This window comes from Aotus nancymaae, unplaced genomic scaffold (genome assembly GCF_030222135.1).
Source record: "Aotus nancymaae isolate 86718 unplaced genomic scaffold, 86718_ANA_hifiasm-v0.15.2.pri h1tg000006l, whole genome shotgun sequence".
In the NCBI taxonomy this organism is placed as follows: Eukaryota; Metazoa; Chordata; class Mammalia; order Primates; family Aotidae; genus Aotus; species Aotus nancymaae.
The window spans coordinates 56,756,502-56,778,281 of record NW_026988417.1 but is presented as its reverse complement, the minus strand read 5'-3'; the positions used below and the strand labels follow the sequence as shown (position 1 = coordinate 56,778,281).

The 21,780-nt window shown below is 37.5% G+C and overlaps 1 protein-coding gene across 18 annotated transcripts in view; it reads right to left on the bottom strand.

Annotated features, from left to right (window-relative positions):
• The window catches only part of ADGRL3 (adhesion G protein-coupled receptor L3), an 837,546-nt gene that overhangs the window by 227,439 nt on the left and 588,327 nt on the right, over positions 1 to 21,780 (bottom strand). For all 18 annotated transcript variants that reach the window (XM_064367447.1, XM_012453251.3, XM_064367451.1 and 15 more), the window contains one exon: positions 21,354 to 21,434. In XM_064367447.1, coding sequence (XP_064223517.1) covers positions 21,354 to 21,434 — 81 coding nt within the window. The remainder of the gene's footprint in view (positions 1 to 21,353; positions 21,435 to 21,780) is intronic.

Sequence of the window (21,780 nt, the reverse complement as noted above, 5' to 3'; positions counted from 1 at the left end):
CACTGGAAAAGAGACTGACACAGACTTTCATCTGTTGTCCTGAAGACAACTCTAAGAGATTACCTGGGAGGCTTTATCTGCACAAGTCATAACCTATAGGTCCCATCCTGTTTCCAAAGAGAAACATTTACAAATTAATGTTTGCCTGCCAAGCCCACACATCTCTCCCCTCCGAAGAGAGTATTTAAGCCCAAACTACCTGGCCCCTCTTCAAGTCTCATACATTGTATATGGCGCCTAAGTCCATATGTACATTAAATCAATCTTGTATGCCTTTTTCTCCTTTCGTCATTTCGTGTTCAGTGAATATTAGAGGGCAGAAAAAATGCTTTTCCTTGGCCAAATGCCAGTCTAGTGGTTTAGAACAGGTTCTGAGGTCTACTCAGCTGTCTAGGGCTTGAACTGGCACAGGGGTCTCCTATATAAAGCTTACTCTGCAGGCTTCAGAATTTTTTTGCCAGTGAGCTGAGACTTAATGCCACTCCCCCTTCATTCTGGTTATACTTGCCTGAGGGTTCAGATGTGTAAAAGACAGTAGTCTTGATCAGTTCTTTTGGGAAGCTTGCACCCCTAAAGAATCTCAGCCAGAGCCATGCTAGGTCACCTTAGCATGAGTTTAAGATATCTTCCCCCATCACCTGGATACCTTAATGAACTATCCAGTCATTCAGGTCAACCAGACAGTCTAGAGACTAATGTGTCTATTGACCACTAGTGTCCACTGGGAGTAAATCTCAGAGACAGTCTATGCCGGTTATAAATGCATCAGTGTAGCCAGACATTGAAATTCCATTCTTTAACAGTACCAGGGATTTTAAATTTAGAATGTTAGGAATACCCACCACACCTCCCCTGCTTCACTCCTGGCTATCTCCCACTTGGCATCTTTTTCTTTCTTCTCCTTGATGACATTTTTTTACCTGTTGAAGACATCTCCAAAATGCATGGTTTCTTTAAGCCTATGGGCCCAGCAGAGAAGTTAATGACCTTCTGCCACCTTGTTTCCAGTGTAAGTGCCATCAGTCATGACAATGAAACTATGAAAGTTGTCAGAATCAAAATTCTCCCTCTCTTATTTGTTATTTAAATAACAAATATTTAAATATTTAATACTTAGGCCAGGTGTGGTAGCTTAGGCCTGTAATCCCAGAACGTTGGGAGGCCGAGGTGGGTGGATCGTTTGAGGTCAGGCATTTGAGACTAGCCTGGCCAACATGGTGAAACCCCGTCTCTACAAAAAATACAAAAATTATCTGGGTGTGATGGCACACACCTGTAATCTCAGCTACTTGGGTGGCTGAGGCATGAGAATTGCTTTAACTTGGAAGGCAGAGCCAAGATGGTGCCACTGCATTCCAGCCTGGGCAACAGAGTGAGACTGTATTAAAAAATATATATATATATACACATATATATATAATATAATATATAATATAAAATAAAATAAAATAAAATGACAAAGCTAGAACTAGGAGGAATAAAGCCAGATTGATAATATTATGACACAGACACAATCTCCTTTGTGGCATCTCTAGCCCTTCAAATAGCTTAAGACAATTCTAATATATCTATTGCAGATTCATTCTCATACCATCCATCTTTATTAACAGTTAAATATTTTCCTATTCTGTAGCATTCAGTTTCTTCCTAATCTGGCTGGTCAAACAGTTTAATCAATTCTTAACAGCCTTCGAGACTTATTTCCCCATACAGTTGGTCTTATCACTGCCCCAGTTCTAAGGTCCTCATTAGATAATAGGTTAGACATCTCCAAAAGAATCTTTTCATATATAGTAACTTCAACTGAGAGTCTGAGGATTTCTATAATAATGGTCTTGAACATAGACATGGTGGAGTTCGGATTGTATGTTCTTATGTCCAAAGAAGAGGGCAAAAATGTTCTGCAGATGCCAGCAGAGAACATTAATTCTTTTTTGTCTGTTTGTTTTGTTTGTTTGAGACAAGGTCTCATCTCACTCTGTTGCCCAGGCTGGAGTGTAGAGGCATGAAGTTAGCTCACTGTGGCTCAACTTCCTGAGTTCAAGGAATCCTTCTGCCTTAGCCTCCTGAGTAGCTAGGCTAATTTTAAAGATATTTTGTAGAAGCCTGGGAAACATGGCAAAACCCTGTCTCTATGAAAAACAGAAAAATTAGCTGGGCATAATAGCACACGGGCTTGTAGTCCCACCTACTTGGGAGGAGGATATAGGAGGATTGCTTGAACCCAGGAGATCAACTCTGCAGTGAGCTCAAGCCTGGATGCCAGAGTGAGACCTTGTCTCAAAAAAAAAAAAAAGAAATTTTCTTTTTTGGAGAGATGGCGGTCTTGTTATGGTGTCCTGGCCAGTCTCAAACTCCTGGTCTCAAGGTCTCAAGAGATACCCTGCCATGGTCTCCCAAAGTGCTGAGATTATAGGTATGAGCCACCATGTCTTACCAGGCACATTAATTATTAAAGCCTACAAAGTACCGATTCCTTAGCTGTCTTTATTCCTCTTAGCACCTCTCTCAAAAACCTAACCTTCTCTTTTCTCTGAGTCTTTTATACATATTGCTTTGATAGTGCCACAGTTAGCTGTACATCTGTTTATGCTGTCCAATGGAGTTCTTTTTTTAAAAAAAAAGTGGTAAAAAATAACATAAAATTTACCCTCCACTAATTTTAAGTGTACAGTACAGTATTAACTATATGCACATTATTGTATAGCAGATCTCTAGGAAGAAGTTTTATTTCTTTTCCCCAAAAGCATTGTTGCTTTACCGAAATCAAACTGAAATTCATTGGTAAAGGAAACTAAAGAATTGTGCCTATTTTAAACAGATATATGTATTAACATAATTGAGTATGGAATTTTACATCATATGTTATCACATTTTCCCACTTCTCAAATTTCACAAATATAAAACAAAACATCTTATATTCTAAAATCCCAAAGGATATCAGATTAAGTCCATGTACTTAAAAAAAGGGGTTGGTATTAGGAGAAATAAATTTACAGCAAAAGTGATGTGAATGGACTATTCATTTCTTTGGTCACTAATTCCATAGGGCAACTGATCATAAATTAAGTGCCTGCCATTCAGTAATAGATGATTATATCTGACATAATGAAGTTATAATGGAAGGTGTTCGCACACTGCTTGACTATTAAGTGCCCATTTATTGTCCCTGCACCAGGTGTGATAATGATAGGCTATACAAATCATCAGGAAGAAATGTCAAAATAGGCTCCTTTACTGATAAAGCACCACACATGTTTATTAATATAGCAGCTTGTCTTAGGTCTGGTCCATCTGCTCATTTAAAACAAATCTTTTCCATATAAATATTTCAGTTAAGAGCATGACCACGAGTAATAGTTTTAGAGCAACAGAGATGATAAGAGGAGAGAAAGAAAAATAGCTGAGCTTAAATAAAATATTATGCTCTTACTTTTGTCTTAGATGCGTTTAACAGAAGAAGGGGCAGGGACGTAGTTTTTCACGTGACATTTGCTTTAGATTAGTACTGCATGAGTGTAGGCCATCGTAAATGGGCCAGGCTCCAGCTGTTGCTGATGCCAGGTGGGAAATGGCAAATTTCACCAATGTTTTCAAAGTACACATTTCAATAAAGTACAAAACGAAGTACTCAGTTAAGACATTCTCTAGAGCACTAGTTCATACGCATTTAAACTCATCAGAAAATATTTCAGCAGGTAGATTTTATAAAGAAAAATAATACTGCAGATTTTAGGTAAGGGGATGAGATGATTTTTGAACTCTGAAGATTTGCTTTTTAAAAACTCATTTTCTATAAGACACTGACATCAAATTTCTGTATGACAAGAGAAAACAACAGAAGCATAATTTAAATGTCTTCCCCGACATCTGCCCCCCGCACCCTGTGCTTTTCTTTTTTTTTTTTAACTTTAGGAAATCAGAACTATAAGGCTAAGACATTTTCCATCTGGTATCTTGGGTTTTATGTGCTTGCAGTGCAGCCTGTATGCTCTGTGTTGCTTCTTAGGGTAATTTTATCTAACAAACAAACAAGTATGCCCTGAGAGTTCCCTCTTAAATGAACACATACATTTGAAATGAAGAAGTACAATTGTTCAGAATAGTGAAAAAAGACAAGGCATGGACCATTTGGTGACCAGAGGTGGTTCCCACTCTCTAGCCTTGGCTTCATTTATTCACTTATTAAAACCTAAATAAATTCTGGCAGGCATACATTTCAAGTTCTAGGAAAGATCTTTACCAGACTCTGTATCACATAAATCCACTAGTCATACTTTTCTAAATAAATTACATCTCAAAATAACTAACCACCTGGTGACCAAAGGGCCAATTCAATTACTGAGACAAGGCTAAAGGTCTCAGACACTCCTAAAATTATTTTTTTCATCTTTTATAGACTGAAAGGAACCACTTTCCAATCATGTTTCCTGTTACATGTCCTTCCAAAGAATCAATAATGGGTCATCTTTAGTCTGAACATGAATGGCCCTTGTCTTCCAGAACAGTACCAACATCCACCCAAATTATCTAAATTAGAAATCAAGGAATTTCTCTCTTGACCTGTCCAACAATTCTAAACAATCAAGGAGATATATTTATGCTTCAACTGCAGTCTATGAATCCACCATGTCTTCTTTATTTCCATTGCTACTGTCTTTTAGTTTGTACTCTCAAAAGCATTGTATGAAATAATCTACTGATTCTCTTTGCTCTCAATCCACCTTAAGCATTGGAATCAATATTTCTATGCAAAACAATTGCATTAATGCCTTCTAAGCTTGAAGTCCTTTGTGGTTTCCCACTATTTATAGGATATTTGGAATGGCTAGGTTTAGTATAAAAATATAGATTATAATTCAGGCTATAATTTATTTGTCAGTTTCTTTCTTCCCACTTTACTTAACAACAATTGTTCAAACAGAAGCCCTACTCAGTGCTAGAAGCAATAGAGATAACCTTGGCAATAGATTAGCAGATTCACAATCACCAGTCAAGAGTGCAAAATGGGCCAAGCATGGTGGCTCACGCCTGTAATCCCAGCACTTTGGGTGGCCAAGGCAGGCGGATCACGAGGTCAAGAGATTGAGACCATCCTGGCCAACATGGTGAAACCCCATTTCTACTAAAAATACAAAAAAATTAGCTGGGCGTGGTAGCACCTGCCTGAGTTTCAGTTACCCAGGAGGCTGAGGCAGAAGAATCACTTGAACCCAGGAGGCGGAGGTTGCAGTGAGCCAAGATCACACCACTGCACTCCAGCCTGGTGACAGAGCAAAGACTCCATCTCCAAAAAAAAAAAAAAAAAAAAGTAAAATGATTCGTGATTTAACAGAATAAATATTCAGCCTGAGAATCTGATTGTGTGGGCATAGCATAAGTGGTCTCTTCGTTGGTTATCCATTAGCAGCAGTTAATACGCTAATGCCCAGCAGAGACTTTAACCCCCAGGTATTTATTGGATTCTGGGCATTTTTTCCTTGAGGTGCTGCTCTTATAGACTCAGAATTTAGTCCTGCAATTTGAATTTTCCTGTTTCCAAACTCTTCTGCTACATCTGATCAGAAAAGTGAATGCACTTTGCCCAGGGGCCAATAACTAGTGTGGGAAATGGAAGAAGGAAACAGAATCTTCAGAGAATAAAAGAGGCAGGAGGGAATATGTAATGAAATTTTAAGGAAAGGCCACATCAATATGATTGGATTTACCTCTCTCTAAGTCCTTCTCTACTCTGTAGCTAGAGTCATCTTTTAAAAATGGAAACCATAGTATGTTGTACTCTATGTAAAAACCCTTCGGAGATATTCACAGTTTTTCAAATAAGACCATAACTTCCTTTATGTCCTACAAGGCCAAGCATGATTGTGGTATGATTTAGGTCCCACCTAAATCCTCTGCCTATATCCCTACTCTCTCCTCTTATTAGAGGAAATTAGCTTATCCACTGATATTAGTTCTAGAAATTAGATAATTAGTTCTAGAAATTAGCTTATCCATTGATTTTACTTTTTTTGTTTATTTATACTTTCCTCTGTCTAGAGTGTATATTCCATGAGAATAGAAGTCTTGACAGATTTGTAAACTGCTCAATCTCACAAATGCCTAGCAAATATGAGGCCTTAATTAGTCTTTGCCTAGTGAGTAAATGAGTTAACATACTACACGGCCTTTGAACACACTATTCAACTGTAATCATGGCCAACTCACCTTCATTCCTCATGCTTCAGCTCAGTGGTCACCTCCCTAGAGTGGCTTCCTTTGACTAACCACCTTATATGTCTTTTAGGGCTATAATCAGAATCTCTTTATAATCTTGACCCTTTAATGAATAATTTCTCTATCGTTAGAATCTCCCACTACAAGGTAAAGTCCACAAGGGCAAAAATCTTTTCTCTCCTCGGCATTCACTACAGTATAGTCACAGCAACATTAATTTGATTTAAATTCAACTATATGCATCCAAAAAGAGTTTGAGAAGAGTTCTATTTGCCATTTTACTCAGTGAGCACACAGCCCAGAGACACTGAGGAACAGGGAGCAGGTTCCCTCAATGCTGTCTGTGTACCCCTTCACCCCTCATCACATAGATATCTAGATAACCCAGAGCAATTTTATGAAATTTTAACATTCACATTTTCTGATATTAAGGAATAACTCACTATTGGACCACATTCCAAGAATAATTTAACACATTTTTCAAGAACCATTTTTTTTTTTTAGTTTTATCCTATGCTTTCAGAATTTAACCAACGCATAAGATGCAACTGCATAAAAAATATTTGTTGAATACAGAAGGACGGTTGGAGTCCTTAGGAAGAACACACAGAAAAGCTCATGTGTAGTTTTACATAAGACTGTAATAAATTATTTGACATATTTAAGATTTTTGGTGTATAACCATTCACAACTAAAATATATTTTTATATAAAATTAAAATTGTGTCATAATTAAATCAATAGGATTTAAGGAGGATAAAAAACATTGAAAACTCTGTTGAGAACTTTTTTTTTTTAAGTGTCATATGTGTGGGGTTTTTTTAAATTGCATTTTAGGTTTTGGGGTACATGTGAAGAACATGCAAGATTGTTGCATAGGTACACACATGGCAGTGTGATTTGCTGCCTTCCTCCCCATCACCTATATCTGGCATTTCTCCCCATGCTATCTCTCCCCAACTCTCCACCCCCAGCTGTCCCTCCCCCATTTCCCCTGGACAGACCACCTTTTTAACTTGATCTTAATATATGTGAGAGATACTGAACTTTTGACTAGAGCAATAGAATATTGCTGCTAAATTAAATTAACCAATATTTGTATAGCATTATTTAGATTATAAAGCATTTTCACATATAATATCATACTCAATATTTGATACTTAACCTTGGGAAGGAGATTTGTTGGAAAATCTGAGGCACTGTGGCAATGGTTTTGTCCATGGTCACATACTTAGCAAAGTGGGATATCAGGATGAAATGCAGGCATTGTTATTCATGCTGTGCCTTACATTTGACTCCACCCAGGATATTCTGATGCCATGCTTAACAGCAAAGGATACTGTGTTTTGCTGCACTCTTAAAAAATGGAAATAATTGCTGGACCCAGAGCTATCACTAACAAAGAGAAAAGTGCTTCTTGGTATTGAGAGAGTCAAGTGCTTCTTAGTATCAAGGTAACATGGGTTAATGTGTTATGGGAGAAATAATAGCTAAAGTCAATGCTTCCCAAACAGGACCATATGCCTTTTAGCAGCTAAGGAGAAAAGATCCTCATTCTCCATGTGAGTATTTTGTACGATGTTGTATGTATAACATTTCCAACCCCCTACTGTAAGGATATAAAAGATCTCGAGAAAGAAGGTCTTTAACTTCAGGCAATTGACTCTAAGAGTAAAATATAAAATGTAAGGATTATCAAATATAATTTCAATTTCATACCTCTCTTCTACATCTGTTTTCAAGTAGAAATTGTTATATTCAAGAAGATTCTCCTGAGTGGCATGTGTGTGTGCATGTGCGCATGTGTTATGTTGAATATGCCAAATAATTTGGAACGTTGCAGCTGTGGGTATGCAGCAGGTGGGGATGAGGAGACTGTTACATTTGGAGGTCAAAGCAGACCTCCTACTTCACCCCCTCAGGCTTTGGTGGTAACAGCCAACACAACTACCAGCCAGCTGTCTGCTCCAGGCAGCAAGGTAATTAATTTTTACTATATGGGTATAAAACTATTTTCTGGTGATTATATAAACATTAACCATTTGGGGGAAAAGAATATTGAAAAAATAAGAAAAAAATATTTTATCAAATAAAATATTACATTTTAGTATATTACAATATTTAGTACATGACATTTAGCCTATACAAGATTTACTACATTAACTTGTATACAATTTGTAATACATTATTAGCATGTCTGACCTCTTTGTGCAGAATGATTTTAGATATCTCTTCTGAGAGAAGCAGGACATGTGTATGAAAACAGTAAAAGGTAAAGGGTGGTAGTAGAACAAAGATGTTTTATAGAAAACAATAAGCACACAAAAAAGTATTTGTCACTGGGTGAGTAAATAGTAGATATGTCTTCAAACTACTTGTGTCATATTGTATTCTTGAATAAATAAGATGATGAAATATTTTCTTAAAAATACTAAACTATGGATAGTCAGATCCTCCCACCCCTTGCTGGTAATGTTTCATTAAAGGTTACTTATTACAATACATAGGACTGGTCACTAAGTTGTAGTTCCTTTCATATACATGAAAAACTGCCATAGCAGAGTTTTTTTAAATGCCTAGGTTTGAATCCTGGCTCCAAGGCTTAGCATTATCTGTCTTACCTTTATGAAGTGAAATAACTTCCCAATGTCTCAGTTTTCTCATTCACAAAAAAAGGCAATAATTGTCTTTTTGTCATTCACAAAAAAAAAAAAATGGTAACTGTCTACCTATTTCATGGGATTTGGGAGATTAATGAAATAATAATCATGTCAAGTGCTTAGAATAGAGCTGGGAACAAATGTTCATATCATTCAAAAAGGTGGTATCGATGGAAAATCCTGAAGAATTGTATGATTAGTTGTCTTTAGGAATTGTGAGAGAGTGACTCATATGAATTATATTAGAATGAACACATGATTTCACAGTTACTTTGCATAGTAAATGATAGCTGATATTATTATCATTACTGACTAGCAATACCTCAGTCAAAACTTGTGATATTTAGACATTAAACATTTTTTTTTTTTTTGGAACAAGATAACACAGCTATACCCCCATTTTTCTGAAAGAAACTACAAACAAAATAAGACAGAGAAAAAAGTCCTGGAACCTATAGTAGCAATCTTAGGGAAGCCGGGCCAGAATAACCTTAGGAGAGGGCACAGGAAGCTGGGCCTGATCATAGCTACTTAGAGACCTACCAATCCTGGTCACTTTCTCTTTTCTCAAACAATGCTCAAGGGGAGAATCACCATTAGGGAACCACCATATTCAATGTGAGATATCACTGGATCTGCAATCAGTCACATCAAACCTGAAGGAGAATGTTCAGAGCATGACAGTACCAAGCCTTTACTTAACACCCTTTGAATACTAAGAATATCATTTCATCAGCCAGCATGGAAAGATAATTTGAACAAATTCTTTTTACCTTCTCATTTAGCTCCTTTAGAGACCACCAGGACAAACTAAGAACCAAATATGAAAAACGACCAGATCACTCTACTCTCTAGGATAATTATTCTCAGTATATGAATTATAGACCATAAGGGGCCAGAAAGAGTGTGTTAAATTATTTCAAATTATGAATGTTAGCTTTTAAACAAAAACATATAATTGGAAAGTACATTACAGGTTTACAAAACCCTCATTCTTATTCCTGACAATATTGAATAACAAACACATTTTAACATTAAGTTTAGAATATGATTTTAATTAAATTCAATACATTCAATTAGGATTATGTAGTATTACGGTATCATGCAGGAACCTAGAGATATGATGATCGTGATCATTAAGTCTGAATAAAAAGGTAATAGGATCCTTGTGAGACTAATTGAGGCAATGTATATGAAATATTTTTTTCTGTGTTTTATACAAGGTATATACTTAATAAATGAGAATTTTCTTTACTGTTAATATTAACAAGCTATACTCTCTGCCTGTATCTTTCAGATGTTCATGGTGTACTTTAAATAATAATAAAAATGTCTGGCCTTACAAGTGTGGGAACATAGAAAAAGAGTTTTAATTTAATGCAATTAAATAATTCTGTTATATGCAAGTTTTGTTTTTATTCTATTGGGATAAGAGTAGGTAAAGCTAGGGAATTTATGTTTTCCCCTATAATGTGTGCTAATCAGATAAGTCACAAAAGCATCATCGTAGAATATGAGACAACAGGCCTGTAGACTCTTCAAGGAGAATGCCAGATGTGTCGTTCTTGTTTTATTTTAGTCAATTTCAACTGTTTTTATACATCACTAGATAATAGCATGTGTTGATATCTCTAATCTGTAATAGTAAATCTTTGGCTACAGCCTATTTCTAATACAGATGCACTAGCAGGATCATCTGCTTATTTTTAACTCTAAAAAATATTTTCAGTGTGTGGATTTGCTGAATATAATTCAATTTGCACATGGAACTTAATGTCTGGCATTATTCTAGTTCATTGATTATGTGTCAGTTGAACTATGTTTATATTACTTGGTTTATATGAGAAAAAAGGTAAAAAATTACAATTTTTCAAATGTGAACAGAGATCTTACCTTTATCTGAGTATATGTTGTAACTGTCAATGGTTAGCAAATGCATAAATTAGTATTCAATATTAGTCTTATTAAGACCCTGCATATAGAAAGACTATACAAAATAAATGAAATACAGTTTTTATCAGATTTATAACCAGTGGTTCACTATATTGGAAGGTGGACTGTATTCAATAATTGTCAATTTTTTAATACAGCAAAATATTCAAAATGTCATTAGTATGACATTAGGAGGACATTTTTTAGAAGTTACTATCTTTTTTGGTAATTGACAGGGATTTGTCTAACTTCAATTGTTAGTGATGCTGTGAAGAATTTATAGAATGGATTTATAATTGACTGCTAAGGCTGTCACCAAACTGTACAGGAAAACAATGAAACAGACAAACAAAATGAAAACAACGAAGTCTTAACTGAAGGGTGTATCCCAACTGGTATGTGTAAGCCTCAAATAATATTTGCCTCTGCTTAGGATTCTGATTTATCTTTAACACAAATTCCCACCCAATAACCTTCATTGAGTGACTCTGTCTGTAATATATTAAGACATGATTCTGGGATAGGACATTTTGCATGGGAGTAGTTAGAAAGCAAAATAAAGGTGGAGAGAGAGGAGAGTTGGTGGGGACATATGACCTTCAGAACTCTAACTTTTAACGAGTCCTGCTAAGAACTCTCATGCACTTATTTAAAAACCTGCCATAAAATAAAGTAGTATTTGTTTCATTTCCACATTAGTAAAACTGGGAAATATGTCTGAAAAGCATGTAGAGTTTACTTGCATACAGAAATATATAATCAATCCAATTAAATTAAATACAAAATTATAACAAACTTGTTTTAATAATGAAAGGTTTAAAAATAATAGTGCTTCTAGATGAAGCTTTTTTATAAAGTCCTGATTAATGAGACGTATGGCAAGAAAAATTACTATAATGGTGAATGCTGATTCAGAATCTTATTTTTATTAAGTAGTTTATAGTGAAGGCTGTGACTATTTTTCTATTTATAGTGGCAGCTCTGGTTAATTACCTTGTAATGTATTGTGACATTAATGCACTAGTAAACTATTGGAATTTATACCCCTATTCAGTAATAAAATCTGTAAATTGAAGAATGCACATAAAGCCATCACAGCCATAAAGTATGAGACCAAATGCCATGTATGATCACATTAGATTTAAAAAACAGAATCTCTCAAATTTACTCATTAGTATATAAATTTTGTGGCTACTTTGCAACTGTAGAGAGTACAACATTTTATTCAAGGGTATTTGTAACTTGTTTTCCTTTTGGTTACTAAGAGCACATTGAACATAATTAAAATGAACAGTATCAGAAAAGAAACATACTGTGACTATGGTAAACAAATGTAACAATAACACAAAATACATTTTTCCTAAAAATATGAGAGTGGAAGTGGAAGAAATCAATGGAATTAAAAGGAGGTAGAATGCTGACACACAGATTAAAGTTAAAATGATTCATAGGTGAGGGGGCAGAAGGGGGTTAGAATGAGATTATATATATATATAATTTTCAAAATAGAGTTTTAAAACACAATTTCAAAGTCACCAATAATTACTTCATTGTCTCAAACACTCAAAGCGCAGTCACTATTTTAAACAGAAAGTATCAAGTAATCCAAGATATTTCATATGACAGAAGAATAAAATGGCAAAGTATCTGAAGCAGTCTTCTGTGTTACTGTTGGACTGAGTTCGTATTTTCTATAGAAAAGTTTCCCCTGCTAATACATATAATTATGTTAATATATTTTAAATGTTTTTGTTTCATATTGCTAGATTGATGCATAACAGGAAATTAAGTATGATTTTCCTATAGGAATATAGCCAAGCTCACAAACTACAAAAGGAATTAATATATAAAGCAACAATTCCTGAATCATTAACATGTATGTAGACTGGTGAAACTGCTTCAGGACGAGAAATCAAAAGATACAGAATCATGGGTCGATAGGGTAAGGGAACACTGAGAGATGTTGCTCATATTTTTAATATGTATGAAATTACAGTAGAAAAATAGAAAATGAAAAGGCAAGATGGTTTGTTTATAGGCAATTCAAAGAATACTGCCATATAATCTCACAAAAATTATTGGAGATAGAATTTCAATTATTTAAAGAACCTAATTTGTCATATTATATACATTCAAATAAAAACCCATAACATGCAGGAGAAACTCACTGTCCTCCTCCTCTCTCTCCTATGTCCCTTGTCAACAGATGAACAGATATAGAGATATATGTACAGTTTGCATGTATAATTTGCATATAATACAAATATACACAATAGTGTATTGAATGCTTTTAAATTATAAATGAAGATGAGGGGTTATAGTTGAAAGGAAATATTTTATAGTTCCAAACTAATGATATTATTATACCAACTCTATCCCATTTCTAATATTTGTCTTTAAATATAAGATAGTCTTAGGAAAAATGAATAAGAATTTTTGCACTGTTATTTCGGATATTTGCACAAACCTCTTTATTCGTCTAATTAATTTTATTTTTATTTTGAAAATTACAGGGCAGGGTCACATGAGTTAGTGATTATAACTGCAATTGCATTGAACAATTAATCACAGAACAATTTAGGAGAGTCTCTGATCTGTGTATTCAGAGAAATTTGTATCATTCCTCCTAAATTGAATAAGAAGTAGAATCTATCACGACAATCATTTTAAGGTAGAAAGCACAGTTTGAGGTAGATATCAAGCAGAAATGACTACGGGATTATGGTTGATATGGCTGGGATCTGTGTCCTTGTCCAAATCTCCTGTCAAGTTGTAATCGCTAACGTTGGAGGTGGAGCCTAGTGGGAGGTGACTGAATCATGGAGCCAGATTTCTTATGAATATTTTAGCCCCATCTCCCTTTATACTGTAGTGGGCAAATTCTCCTGGGATCTGGTTATTTAAAAGTGTGGCATCTCCACACTCATTCTCTCTTGCTCCTGCTCCAACCATGTGACATGCTCACTCCCTCTTCACCTTCTGCCATGATTGTACGTTTCCGGAGGCCTACCCAGAAGCTGAGCAGTTGCCAGCAACATGCTTCTTGTACAGACTGCAAGACCAGTAGCCAATTAAATCTCTTTTCTTTATAAATTACCCAGCTTTGGTATTTCTGTATAGCAATGTTAGAACAGACTAATACAACAGTCATTCATTCTTTTCCTGTTCAGTATCTTCACTATGAAGGCGATGCCACCTTAAAGCCAGGTTTTTAGTAAGGCCTGCCACCTACCAACCCTTCAGGTCTGATATATGTCAAATATTCTAGGAACTTGATATGTACTATTTCACTTAATCATCCTAATAAACCTGCTGGGATGGCATTATTATCCATGTTCTACAGATGGCAGACAGACACTGCCCAAGGTCATGCAAGTCTGTAGGGTTCCAAAGCCCATTTTCCTTCCATATGCCACAGCAGTGAATCCAAAAGTACATAGTAATAGTCACATTTAATCTAGGGCTTACCAGATGCTAGACTCTATTTTATATTACCCCAATCCTCATAAAAACACTGGGAAGTTCTTATTTCTGATCTTCTAGATAGTAGTAGAAGACATTAAAGATAAGACAAGGTCTAGAACACTGAACTTTAATATTATTGGCTTCTATTTTATTTGTTTATTTATTGTAATAGAGACAGGGTTGTTATCTATGCTGGAATGAAGCGGTATGTTCATAGCTTATGTGGCCTCAAATTCCTGGGCTCAAGCAATCTTCCCACCTCATCCTCCCAAGTAGCAAGGACTACACACATGCACCACCATGCCTGGCTATTTTTATTTCCTCTAGACATAGATACTATGATGCATGAGCTGGTCTAGAACTCCTGGTCTCAAGCAATCCTAATGCCTTGGCTGCCCAAAGGGTTGTGCCACAGGATATTTGGAGCATCACTTCACCAGCTAGAGAACTTGGTGGCTGGCTGCACATTCTGCCAAAGTATTGCTCATGCTCGCTGGGCTCACTCTGCACACTGGGCCCAGCAGGCTGTGCTTAGTTCAGGCGATCAGCCCAAATCCCACATCTGCGAAGAGCCAGACAGATGTAGAGCAGCAAACGGTGTGTGAGCAAACAAGTGTGGCATCTGGTGAATGTACACAGCGAGGTTTACCAGCTGCTGTGGTGGGTTGGGCAGCTCTAGGTGCTGGCACAGGTGCCAGCTCCATGAGAGGCTGTGGCTGAACCAGATCTACCTTACACAGCTTCTGCTATGGGCACCTGCATCTGGATGAGTGGAATGCAGTGGTGCCTTGCAGGTTGGAGATGCCAGGAATTGCAGAACCCAAAAGTAGGTGTCATAACCCTGGCCTGGAAAACCCCTAGGTCTGGGTTCCTTGAAGGGCCACATCTCTTCTCTCCTTCTTATCACCCATAACATGGGAAGTGGTGGGGCATGTTTCAGCCCTGTTTGTGTTATACCTCTTTTAGTTCCACTGTCTGAAGGGTCTCAAGTTCTTGTTCCACAGCCAGGAAGAATGAGGTATGCAGGCAACTGGAGGGTGAGTGATATGGTTTGGCTGTGTCCTTACCCAAATCTCGTCTTGAACTGTAGCTTCCATAATTCTTATGTGTTGTGGGAGGGACACAGTGGGAGATAATTGAATCATGGGGGGCAGTTTTCCCCATAATATTCTGGTAGTAGTGAATAAGTCTCACAAAATCTGATGATTTTATAAGGGGTTTCCCTTTTTGCTTGGTTCTCTCATTCTTTCTCCTGTGCCACCATATAAGATGTGCCTTTTGGCTTCCACCACGATTGTGAGGCCTCCCCAGCTATGTGCAACTGTGTGTCCATTAAACCGCCTTTCCTTTTAAATTATAAAGTCTTGGTCTTGGGTATGTCTTTATTAGCAGTGTGAGAATGGACTAGTACAGTTTGGTACTGGTAGAGTGGGGTGCTGCTGTAGATGCTGAAAATGGGAAAACAACTTTGGAACTGGGTAACAGGCAGAGGTTGGAACAATTTGGAGGGCTCAAAGAAGACAGAAAAATGTGGGAAAGTGTTGAACTTCCTAGAGACTTGTTGAATGATTTTGACCAAAATGCTGATAATGATATGGACAATCCGTGATGAGATGGTCTCAGATGGAGACGAGGAACTTGTTGGGAACTATAGTGAAAGTGACTCTTGCTATGTTTTAGCAAAGAGACTGGTGGCATTTTGCCCCTGCACTAGAGATTTGTGGAACTCTGAACTTAAAGGAGATGATTTATGGTATCTGGTAGAAGAAATTTCTAAGCAGCAAAGCATTCAAGATGTGACTTGGGTGCTGTTAACAGCATTCAGTTTTAAAAAGGAAACAGCATAAAAGTTCAGAAATTTTTTGCCTGACAACTCAATAGAAAAGAAAAACCCATTTTCTTAGAAGAAATTCAAACCTGTTACAGATATTTGCTTAAGTAATGAGGAGCCAAATGTTAATCACCATGACAATGGGAAAAACATCTTCAGGGTATGTTAGACACCTTCATAGCAGGCCCTCCCATTATAGGAGTGGAGGCCTAGAGGAAAAAAAATATGGTTTCATGGGCCTGGCCCAGGTTCCTGCTGCTCTGTACAGCCTAGGGACTTGGTGCCCTACACACCAGCTGCTCTAGCTATGGCTAAAGGGGACTCAGGTACAGCTCATGCTGTGGCTTCAGATGGTGCAAGCTCCAAGCCTTAGCACCTTTAATGTGGTGTTGAGCCCATGGGTGCACAGAAGTCAAAAATTGAGGTTTGCAAACCTCTGCCTAGATTTCAGAGGATGTATGGAAATGTCTGGATGTTCAGGCAGAAGTTTGCTGCAGAGGCGGAGACCTTATGGAGCACATCTGCTAGGCAGTGTGGAAGAGAAATGTGGGGTTGAAGTACCCACACAGAGTCCCCACTGGGGTACTGCCTAGTGGAGCTATGAGAAAAGGGTCACTGACTTCCAGACCACAGAGTGGTAGATCCACTGATGGCTTGCACCATGCACCAGGAAAAGCTGCAGACACTCAGTGCCAGCTTATGAAGGGCTGTGCCCTGCAAAGTCACAGGGATGGAGCTGCCCAAAACCATGGGAACCCACCTCTTGCATCAGTGTGACTGGAATGTGAGACATGGAGTCAAAGGAGATCATTTTGCAATTTAAAGGTTTAATGACTACCCTTTTGAATTTCTGACTTGCATTGGGGGCTGTAGCCCCTTCATTTTGGCTAAGTTATCCCTTTGGAATGGCTGTATTTATCTAAGGCCTATCCCCCAATTGTATCTAGCGAGTAACAAAGTTGCTTTTGATTTTACAGGCACATAGGCAGAAGAGATTTGTCTTGTCTCAAATGCAACTTTAGACCATGCACTTTTGAGTTAATGCTAAAATGAGTTAAGACTTTGGGGAACTGTTGGAAAGGCATGATTGATTTTGAAATGTGAGGACATGAGATATGGGAGGCGCCAGGGCTGGAATGATATGGTTTGGCTGTGTCCCTACCCAAATTTCATCTTGCATTGTACCTCTTGTAATTCTCATGTGTTGTGGGAGGGACCAAGTGGAAAATAATCGAATCATGGGGGTGGTTTCCTCTATACTGCTCTTGTGGTAGTGAACAAATCTCATGAGATCTGACGATTTTATAAGGAGTTTCTCTTTTTGCTTGGCTCATTCATTCTCTTGTCTGAAACCATGTAAGATGGGCCTTTAACCTTCTGCCATGATTATGAGGCCATGAGGCCTCCCCAGCCATGTGGAACCGTGAATCCATTAAATCTCCTTTCCTTTATAAATTACCCAGTCTCAGTTATGTCTTTATTTGCAGAGTGAGAACAAACTAATACAGTGAGGAGGGTGGAGAGGAGCTTCACTGAGGAACAGAATGGCTCTCAAGAGACCCAAAGTGGGCAGCTTCTCTCCACAGGCTGGTCATCCTTATGAGTGTTCAGCTCTCAGTGGAGAGGAGATTGGAAGTGGATAGTTCCCTTCTGCAGGCAGGTCATCCCAATGTCTGTTCAAGTACAGCTGAGTCTGGGTCTGGGGTTCTTATCCACACAGAAGTGTGGAAGCGCATGCCAACTGGTCCATGGGCAGCCAGAGGAGGGCTTGAAAAAAGCACCATAAGTTCTCACTCCAGGCCACACACTATACCCAGAACTGGTAGCCCAGCCCCCAGGCTTCGGGCCATCCCTGCCTTGACAGTGGGGTTTAAACCAGTGACTTGACCCTTTCAGCCCAGGAATCTGCCTTCATCATGCCATCCATGTTGCCCAGGCTGTTCATGACGAGGGGTATCTGTAGGCCTGTGCCAAGCTACCCTCAGCCCCCCAAATCTGGGCTTCCCTCCCTGAGCTTGTCAAAGTTTCAGAGGGGGCCAAGGCGGTGGAGGAGGGCTGGCATGTCAGCACCACCCCAAGCACAAGCACATGCACATGAACACTCAGGTTGCAACAGTACCCACACCCGGCTTCAACTTTGCTCTGAAATTGGAGTGAGTACCAGGAGCAGGGAGAGGCCATGGAGCAGGATCAGGCACTTCCAAGCTTGGAGTGGCAGCGGGGGCTTCCTGGGCCCCTGAGAGCTCAGGGATGGCTGGGTCTGGAGCTGCCACTAGGAAGTTAAAGCTGCATCCAGTAGTGCAGGGTTCCTGCCCCTTTAACTTGGTAGGGGACACCTGTTCCCAGCCCCTATCAGCTCTGCAGAGCATGCAGCCCCAGTTGAACCTCCCCTGCTGCAGCAGGCATCCCCTCAGTGGCTGCTCCACACAGGTCACCACCACCATCAGTTGGAACTACAAGTGTGAACCACTGAGCCTGGCCATTTATTAGCTTCAAAATCCCTTTATCAGTCACTTTTTTGTCTTGTTGACTTTACATTTATTTTACTTTTTATATGACTGCCTATGGTAATTTATAGATTGTTCTAATTCCTCTTCTTCTTATATTCATGGTCCTTTGAAGTGTGGCTCCTTAATCAAGTGATACAATCTATTTCTGCTCTATTAAATTGAGTTTGCTTTGTGACTTGCTTTGGCTAGTGGGACATCAAGGAACATGACAGCAAACTGCTGAATGATGAGAGAGACATGTGGCCATCACCCCAGAGACATCAAGGCAATTTTCAAAAATGTGAGTGAGTCACTTCCTCTGCAAAACCACCAGCCTGTTAACTATAAAACATTCAGTCCCAGCTAAGTCAGTAGACATCAACCAACTCTCAAAACTAGAATAAATATTGCTTATTTTAAGTCACTAAGTTTTGAAGTAGATAATTATACTATCTTATCCATGACCTTAAAGTAGTACTCTCTCAAATCATATTGGGATCATGTATGAGGACCTGAATTCTATTGAAGTCACTAATTTGAATAAGTAGGACTCTATCTTTCAAGTTTGGTAGGAACATTCTACCAAGAATTAATGTATCTAAGGCAATGCATTGATTTATAATTCTTATCTATTTCTCATGATGAGCAATTATGTCATAAGCATCTATCTCAGTCCATTTGTGCTGCTATAACAAAATACCTGAGATGGCATAATTTATAAAGAATGGCAATTTATTTTCTTGCAGTTCTGGAGGCTGAGAAGCCCATCATTAGGGACTGGAAGATTCAGTGTCTGGTGAGGGCTGCTCTCTGTTTCCAAGATGGTGCCTCTTGCTGTGTCCTCATATTAGAGAAGGCGTAAGAGCAAAAAAGAACCTATCTACTTTCCTCTAGCCCTTTTATAATGCCATTAATCCATTCATTAGGGCATTGCCCTCATGGCCTAATCACCTCCTAAAGGTCTACCTTTTAATACTAATACAGTTGCACTGAGGATTAACTTTCAGTATGAATTCTGGCAGGGATACAAACATTCAAACCATAGCAGCATCCAAGCAGTTAATCAATATAGAAACCACAGAGACATTTCTGCCCCTTTCCCTGTATCTATTCATTCAAATGTCATGTCTCTTCAAAATATTTATCAGATCCTCACATTGCCAGGGACACTCTCCTAATTTCCCCATCATCTTTTATCTGAACTGCTGAAAAGCCTCCTTCTGCCAATCTCTTCTCCAATCAGCTCATCACCTACACTAACACCAGAAATATGTTTCTCATATCTAGAACTGATAGTGTTATGATGTAACATCCAACTGACATGGGGAAAAATAATTTAAAATATTTCCTGTTTTTATCTGGGATAAAACAGACTCTTTGGATGGGATACAGAATCCACCACAATCTGCCTTGCTACCTCTCTCGAGTCTTTCCCTCTAGAACTGCTCCCCTTTTACTGTGCATCCAGCACACTTCCTTAAAAATACCTTCACATATTTATGTTTTGTCTCATTTTTATTCCTCTTCATGTGATTCGTGTATCATTTCTCTTCCCCTTTTCTCTAATAAAGCACAGATGCATCCTTTAGGATCTAGGCTGTCACCTTCACTGTCAGTGTCTTAGAAATCATTGAATGAGTTTCCGTGAAGTGCAAAGCACAGACCAATGACTTGGGGAAAAATAACAAGCGTGCCACTCTGTGCCCTCAAGGAGCATACAGATAAGGGAAAGGAACATGTGTGCCACAAAATAAAATCCAATGTCTTAGATGTTTAATAACTGAGGCAAGCTCAGGGGGCATTTGGAAAACTGACATGTGCTCATAGGTCCACCCTATCACACAGTCGGGGAAAACTTAATAGAGAAACTAACATAAAGCAGGACCTTGAAACGTTGGTAGAAACATATTAATTAGACAAGAAGAGATAAGAAACTCCTAAGAGAGAAAATAGCCTATACAGAAAACATGTTCATAAAAGTCAGTTTTATTTTATTAAGTAATGAATACTGTTGAAAATATAAGAAAATATATTGCATTACTTAAAACCAAAAAGTCAACCTTGTAATATTTGCTATTTACAAAATTAAAAGGCATGTCCACATATCGGCTTTGAGAACTAAGAAACATTTTGAAAATCATTGATAAATATTTATTTAAAAGCAGAAGGATTAAGTTTGTATTTGGATTATGAGACAGTAAATGTTACCTTTAATTTTTATTTTGCATGATTATTTACAAAAATCTCGAACTAAAACAGGTGGCATCAATTTAAAAATACATAATTTTAATATATATTTTAAAAATTAAATGATGTTAATACAAAAATGACTTAAAAATAATAATAAAATATTTTTTTAAGGGGAAAAAATCTGTCAATGTGACTTAGATTAATATATCTTAATGTAAAAAAAAATATGATAGTAGAAAAATAGAGTCCCACTAAAAATGTAATGGTTATCTGGTAATTTCTAAATCTAAATTGGTATTCACCTAGTCCTCCACTAGTTGAATCTCTACAAATATTCATTTATTGAAGCCATTGTATTTTGATTTACAAATATTTCTTGGAGAAATATTTTACATTTTTGTTTATAAATGAGACTTGCCTTAGCTGCAGATTACTCACATACTTCATTTTACCCCTGCTTTTTGAACAGACACTGTATTACAACATACGTGTGTACAACCATCTTTAATTTGATTCATTGCTTTCACTAAACAATGAGTAGTTACTTTTCCTTTACATAAAGAAAACTTACCTTTAACAGACGGTCTTTCTAGCTCAGAGTCAAGGTGAATTGGTGGAGAAATGTATGAAACTTGTCCATGATGTGCCTGCCCTGTGGACCCAAAAAAAATTTGTTAAGAAGACATCGTGGGTATGTCTTTCCCCTTTAAAAGTTGTTTTTATGATATCACATTATCTCACTCACTCCAAACTAAAATAGTAGTCTAAATTATAGAGTGTAAACATATCTGCCCAAACATAAAAACAACGTGTCATCCAAACATCACTCAATTAAAGCAGTGCTTCTCTAATAATCTGAGCTGTTTCTTCTTTTTTTTTGTTATTGTTTCATTACAAATTTGTTGTGGAGTGATAATGTTAAAAACACAATAAAAATGTGTTATAAGGAAAAGTAAAAAAAAAAAAAATCAAAGAAAAGACATATAAAACAAAAGTCC